We start from the raw sequence: 6,887 nt of genomic DNA on the forward strand, positions 1-6,887 counted from the left end.
GAGAAAAGTAAAAGCCAAAACTTACTTGCATGTACCGAACAAAATAGCCAGTGAGAAAAACGGTTTAAAAAAGGGGTAACTAAGTTGAATCAGTATATTAGTTTTAAGGGAAATGACGTTTGCTGGTAATTTGCAACTGAACTTATCTTTGAGTACTTTCATTTCTTTTATTTCTTCAATTTAAAAAAATGTATTAGTGATTTTAAAAAGTGTTATCTGGCAAGAAATAAAGTTTAGTCTGATCTGAACTAGTTCTCAAACTCTCATGGTTGTAATGCTGCCACCTAGTGATCACAGCCCTCATCGCCTTTCCTTTTACAATATACAGCAATATTTGCACTCTGCTTCAACTACTAGATATTATACACTTCCTCATGAGAACCGTGGAAAAATGAATCTTCCCATTGAACTCTTTTTTTTTTTTTTTTTTGTCATTCCCTTCCTCTTTAGCGCTAAAAGAGGCCACCCAAACACGTGAGATATTAATGGAAAGCCCAGGATGTCCTATATTTAGTACATCGGGACTTAGTAGGGTAGCTCAAATAAGTAAAAAGATATAGATCAAAAACAAATGTCCATTACAGAGGACATAAATGAATAAGTTGGTTCTATATATTAAATTTAGATCCCGAGGCCCAGTTTTTGTAGTCCAAAATTATACTAAGAGGCGATTGTGTCTCCTTTATTTTTCAATTCCTAGTAGGAAAACTGTATAATTGATTATTAACATTTAATTACGTTGATACTGTGTATTTAGGAAGGTTACACCGAAAATGTGGAAAGATAGTGGCATGAAAAGTATCTTTTTTTTCACACCCCCATCCCTTCCACACCCCCGCAAACTAAAATTAAACTACAGTCAGCAGTGTGAAAAAGCAAATTAAGAAATAATTAAAAAAAGAAATTAATTAAAATATTTTAAATTAATGTTTTCAGAAGCGTTTGAAGTGTACTTTTTGAAATTTTTATTATTATTAAAAAACTTACAAACAAAAACCCCATCATGCGCACTTCTTAACTTGGTGTGTTAGTAGCCATCCCGGTGACGTACTTCCGGTTAACTGTCAAAGTTAGAGGCTTCGAGACAGAAAAAAAAAACAACGGACGAGTTCAGTTCACTAACATTGCTGACCAAGGTAACGCCGCAAATGATGTATTAAGTTGACTTTGTTGGGGTTTAAACTTTTCCATTCAAGTCTGCTTGTTGAAGCCATTTGCCGACATCATAAAGGCCGAGGACTGGTCACTGTGGACCCCTCCGCGCGCTCGTGTTTATTAAATTTACCGTTGTTTATTAGCTGACGTCGGTACCGCGGAGCTGCACGTGATAAGCTGGACTATAGTAGTGATTTCACTGGAACGAGCGTTTATAAAGAGTAGTGAGCCAGTCGTGATTTCTGCTTTTAGCCGTGTTTACTTTTTTTGGAGCGCTGATTTGCTCATTTCATCACTAAAACGGCAAAGCAAAGTTTATGAGCAGTGCCTACAGTGCTACAGCTTTAAATCCACAGATGAAGCAGTTAAATGCCACGCTAATATTTAAGTGACCCTATGAAAACATTGTATAATAAAGGCATTAACAATTGGGTAATTTCTCAGAGCCCACAGGCCTCACTATTCACTTTAAGTTCACCCAGTGACAGGTGTTTGTGTGTCATTGAGCGAAGGCAGAGGGAGACTACCAAGATCAAGTGTCCTTGTCGCAACCCTCACAAAAATAGTCAGGGGAAGATCACTGTGAGCGAGTGAGACAGCTCTCAGATCAAACCAGCGTCTGAAAAATCACTGAAGGCTGTTTGTTGCTTTGCTTAGCTCCTTTCCTTTCAAGCTTTAAAACTCGTGTGATTACACGGAGCTTACACATACCAGCAGAATAATCCACGCAGGGTCAGGAATAATGGTTAACAATGAGCTTCAGTGCTCGATGATGGCTTTTTGCAGTAGTTTTAAAAAGTTTTTATTTGAGACATGTTTTCATTTACAGACTTTATGACTGGCATCTTATGTACATCACTGTCTTTAATTTGTCATAATTAACTTCAGCGTTCTGTCTTTCAGGAAGTCATCAGAAATGTCTTTTCTATTTGATTGGATCTACAGGGGCTTCAGCAGCGTCTTGCAACTATTAGGTATTGAAATAAATCTCCAAATTTTCATCCATTATCATCCTATATTTGCCATTTATCTGAGTCTGAATTGTGGCAGGCTAAGTAGAGACCTCCCTCTCTCTTGCCACCTCCTCCTGCTTTTCCTGAAAGGACTCCAAGGTGGTCCCAAGCCAGACAAGAGATGTAATCTCTTTAGCATAACCTGGTTCTGCCCCTGGGTTTCCTCATGGTAGAACATACCCTGAACACCTCACCTAAGACGCACCTGCGAGACATTCTGGTCAGATTTCTGTACCACTCCAACTGTCTTTTTTCAATATGGCGGTGTAGCAGCTCTACTCTGAGACACCTTTCGGAGGAAGCCGATTTCTGCTGAGTCTCGAGCTGAGTGTCATCCCAGCTGCTTTACACTCCTCTGAAAACCACTTCAAAGTAAGGTGGAGGTCATGGCTCGATGTTCAGATGAGATCCTGAGACCACCAAACCCTCCACCCCTTGGCTAGATATCCCATAAAAATAAGATAAGCCCATAAGAATCATTAACAGAACTGATAACAAAGGGCAGCCCTAGTGGAGTCCAGTATCTGTATTATAGCTGGCAGTGGAAACCATAATATCCTCAAATATCCTTGAGAGGATATAGAGCTGGTTCTGTGTTCCAGAATATCAGATCTCAGCAAAAACTTAGTGTGTGAAAAAAAACAATGGAATTTTCTGTGCCTCAGCTTTCGCAGGTCAAGGACACAAGGATGAAATACTAAACAATGCCTGAATCAAACCAAAAGGAAAAAGGACAAAACAGCTTGAGACTGATATTGTTGTTTTACAAAATGGTAGCTTGGAGGTGGTAAATAGACAGTTTGTAGTAAATTCCAGCCTGAATACTAACAAATGTGCAGATTTTCACTTTGTTTTTGGCATTCACTCTATTTCTACAAAACATAGATATATAAATATATGTCTTACAGATATTTCTATGACTGTTCTGGCTCCCAGTTCTCCTGCTCAATACTTCTTTTAAACCCATCAATTTGACTTCTTTTTGCTATCAGGGTTGTACAAGAAGACTGGGAAGATGGTTTTTCTTGGACTAGACAATGCTGGAAAAACAACGCTCCTGCAGATGCTCAGGGATGACAGGCTGGGACAGCACATGCCGACACTATACCCAAGTATATTTTCACTTGTCACCTCAGGAATTAGCGATGTGTTTCTTCACTGCTTATCCTAAAGTCAATCCCCTCTTCCCCTAGCATCCGAGGAGCTGACAATAGCTGGAATGACTTTTACGACATTTGACCTTGGAGGTCATACACAAGGTGGGGGTAAAAAAAAAAAAAGTGATTCTCAATCTTATTTTTGAGCTTTCCAAAATATTATTGATGTATTTGTTGAGGTGTTGCACAAAAATACTGAAAATGTATGTCTTTACAGCACGAAGGATCTGGAAGAACTACTTCCCAGCCATAAACGGTATCGTGTACATGGTGGATTGTGCTGACCATATGCGACTAGCAGAAGCAAAAGTTGAACTGGATGTGAGTTAATTGTACTGATGTCAACACAGACAGCTGCCCATAGCTGCCACTGATAGGAATGATCTGTATGATATGTCTGATATGACACTTCTTGTGTGTAGGCCTTGTTAACAGATGAAACCATTGCAAACATCCCGGTTCTAATCCTGGGCAATAAGATAGACCGTCCAGAGGCCATCAGTGAGGATGCACTCAGGGGAGTACTTGGTCTTCAGGGGCATACAACTGGAAAGGTTTGTACAAGAAATGTGGGATTAAATGATGATGTGATGTCTGGCAGGAGCTTTATATCTGCTGAGCATTAGAGTCATTTGGTATTCATACGGTCTAAACCATAAACTGTATTTAAAAGGTTAACGTAGTCTCTGGAAAAGTGAAACCTGGTCAAAGTACTTCAAACCTGCATTCTTTTTAGTGGCCAGCAGGAGGCGACACCTCTGGGAAAAAGCAGTCAGATTGTATAAAGGTCTATGAGAAAGTGCTGCTCACTTGAACTTTGACCTCAGTAAATACTTTCCTGGTGTCTTTACAGTCTGAGTTCTCAGTTCATAACTTACTGCACATGACACATGACGTTCTTTTGTAAAGTACGGTCCCTTTTGGAATAAAATACAGGACAAAGCTGGCTACGCCCCAGTACCAGCCTAGTGTTTCACAGTCAAATCTAACTTTTGCTTGTTACATCCAGTTAAAAAAAAAAAAATCAAGGTGTGGCAGCCAAAATGTCAAACTCAAGGCTTCAAAACAGCACTTAAAAGAAAATAAAAGGCGATGCCACGATGCCTATATCAATTTCTTACTGTTTGTACACGTTACTGTGTTGGAAAGACTAAAATAATCATAGCAACAGTACTTAGAGACAGTCTTCTTACTATGCTTTTAAGACTTCAACAAGTAGTACATATACACTCGCTGGGTACTGGGTTGGACTTCCTTTTGGTTTCAGATCTGCTTAAATTCTACATGGCATAATTTATCAAGGACAAATTCCTCTGAGATTTTAGTCCATATTGATATGATAGCATCACACAATTGCTACAGATTTGTCAGCTGCACATCCGTGATATGAATCTCCCGTTCCACTGCATCAAAAAAAGTGCTCTACTGGATTGAGATCTGGTGACTGTGGAAGCCATTTGAGCACACCGAACTCGCTGTGACATTGAAGAGGCCATTTTAAGATGATGTGAGCTATTTGACATGGTGTGTTATCCTGCTGGAAGCTGCCATCAGAAGCTGGGTATACTGTGATCACAGTGGCTACCCATTTACTTTTCAGGAGCCAGATCGCAGCTGGGTGGACTCAGCAGTCAGCCAGCCAACAATATAAAATCTGGTGAAGACCTGCTCAGCCTCAGTGTATGCATTGAGTGGGGATCACATTATAAATATATAGATATTTGGATTACTGAGCAGTTCAGGGATACCTAACAAAGTGGCTAGGTAGTGTATGTGCATTCTGTGCAACAAGGCCAAATCGACCTACAGAAGAAAAGACTGCCCCACAACGATATTTTACTCCACTTAAATTTTTTTGTATAAATCTGAGAGATCATTTCTGGTTCAAGACCTAAGCGTGGGTTTATTGATCCATGCTGATGAGTCAGGCAAAACCTTTTCTAATAGAGCTTAAAGCACGGTTAAAGTTTAAGATGTGTGTTGTATGTGTTCAGTGTTCATGGGCAAGATTGGTGGATAGAGTTGTAGATTTGAAGCTGTTCTTTTTGATGTGTATTTTTGTTTCTTTTCAGGGCAAAGTGCCGCTGAAGGAGCTGAATTTGAGGCCAATGGAGGTGTTCATGTGCAGTGTGCTGAAGCGACAGGGATATGGAGACGGTTTTCGCTGGCTTGCCCAGTATATCGATTGATTGACATTCTTTAATAGCCTTAACCAGATTTGTTCCACACAAAACTACCTGCAGTAGAGAGAGATTTTATTAAATATGTCAGTACAAAATATGTTTTGTATTTAAAAGCCCAGCATTATTCATCTGTTTGAAGAATCCTGTATTTTATCTCAGTCGTATCGCAGCAAGTCAAAGATAAGTTATGAATCATTGGCCTGTATTATTCAGACTGAGTGTGGAGAAAAGCTCCATGCTGTGGTTCTTCTACCTTTACCTAAAGCCTGTAGGGAATTGTTTCTGCCGTATAGGACATGCCATGGCTGTGAACTTGTTTCAGACCCGGGTTTATTTTTGGCTGCTGGTGTTGGCTTACAGCGAAGGTCAGTGTAGTTAACACTGTGTGCTTAGAGCAGCTCTTCTTTGATTGAGGATGAAACATTTTTGTTGGCAAGATTGCACATTATTTATTCTGTTTTATTTTTTTCTCTTTCAATTGATCGTTTTCAAAAACAACTTTTTTTCCTAGAAAGTGCTGCAAAAATGTGTTGGTGTATTTGTTAAAGTCATTTTGGAAGCCTACCTCGGAGGATGCTGACAGTTCTTGTGATAGTATGTTTATTTTAAGGTTTACATTTAGGTTTACAAACACGGCCACTAACATTAATGTTACCACAAGTGCACTGACTGACTTTTTGCCTCTACTAGATATCTACGCCAGCCAAACACACCGATAGGTGACTGCACTGAAAAGACTTGAGTACTTTGTGATTGGTTGCTGCTAACAGTACGCAGTGATTTATGAGAGTACTTGGGTGGTGCTTAGCAAAAAAAAAGCTTATGCAGTATTTTTGGATAAAATTATCTTAAAACATTATAAAATATTTTGTGTATAAGAGTGTATTTATATTTTGCAATACAAACTGGCCTGTCTGTTACTTCGCATTCGTAATGCTTGATATATCTCATACAAAAAAGATCTCATATTCTTATCGGGTGTGTTGTGCAATATTTTAGCAAAATAAATATGTTTGGTAACTCTTTAAACCTTGTTTAAGAGATTTTAATTCATTTTTGGTTCATCCACCAAAGGACCATCCATCCATCTATTTATCCATTCACATTCACAAGACTCACTGGTCCTCCTAGAACAGGAATGTCAAACTTATTGAGCTTTAGTGGGCTGGACCAGTGAAAAGCTCCTTTCTGTCAGTGTAAAGAAGTTTAACTACACACTTAAAGGTGTGAAAACAGCTGTGTACTGCCTTTTGTTCCTGGCCATGCTAGGCTCAGGGACTCTGCTGATCGTCTGCCCCGTGACGATGGGTGCTCTCACCAAGCTTCGTTCTGTTTAAAGGATGTTAGCTACCACTCACCGCTTGTCTGCAGGCTTTATT

The 6,887-nt window shown here is 39.4% G+C and overlaps 1 protein-coding gene across 1 annotated transcript; it reads left to right on the forward strand.

Moving 5' to 3' along the window:
• The first annotated feature begins 937 nt into the window (after positions 1 to 937).
• Positions 938 to 6,537, forward strand: sar1ab (secretion associated, Ras related GTPase 1Ab). The gene is made up of 7 exons (XM_003451950.4): positions 938 to 1,136; positions 2,059 to 2,129; positions 3,161 to 3,280; positions 3,362 to 3,427; positions 3,543 to 3,646; positions 3,748 to 3,879; positions 5,398 to 6,537. Exons 2-7 carry the CDS (start codon positions 2,072 to 2,074, stop codon positions 5,512 to 5,514), a joined length of 597 nt encoding a protein of 198 aa, XP_003451998.1. The 5' UTR covers positions 938 to 1,136; positions 2,059 to 2,071; the 3' UTR covers positions 5,515 to 6,537.
• The last annotated feature ends 350 nt before the right edge of the window (positions 6,538 to 6,887 follow it).

Source organism: Oreochromis niloticus, linkage group LG13, assembly GCF_001858045.2.
Source record: "Oreochromis niloticus isolate F11D_XX linkage group LG13, O_niloticus_UMD_NMBU, whole genome shotgun sequence".
In the NCBI taxonomy this organism is placed as follows: domain Eukaryota; kingdom Metazoa; phylum Chordata; class Actinopteri; order Cichliformes; family Cichlidae; genus Oreochromis; species Oreochromis niloticus.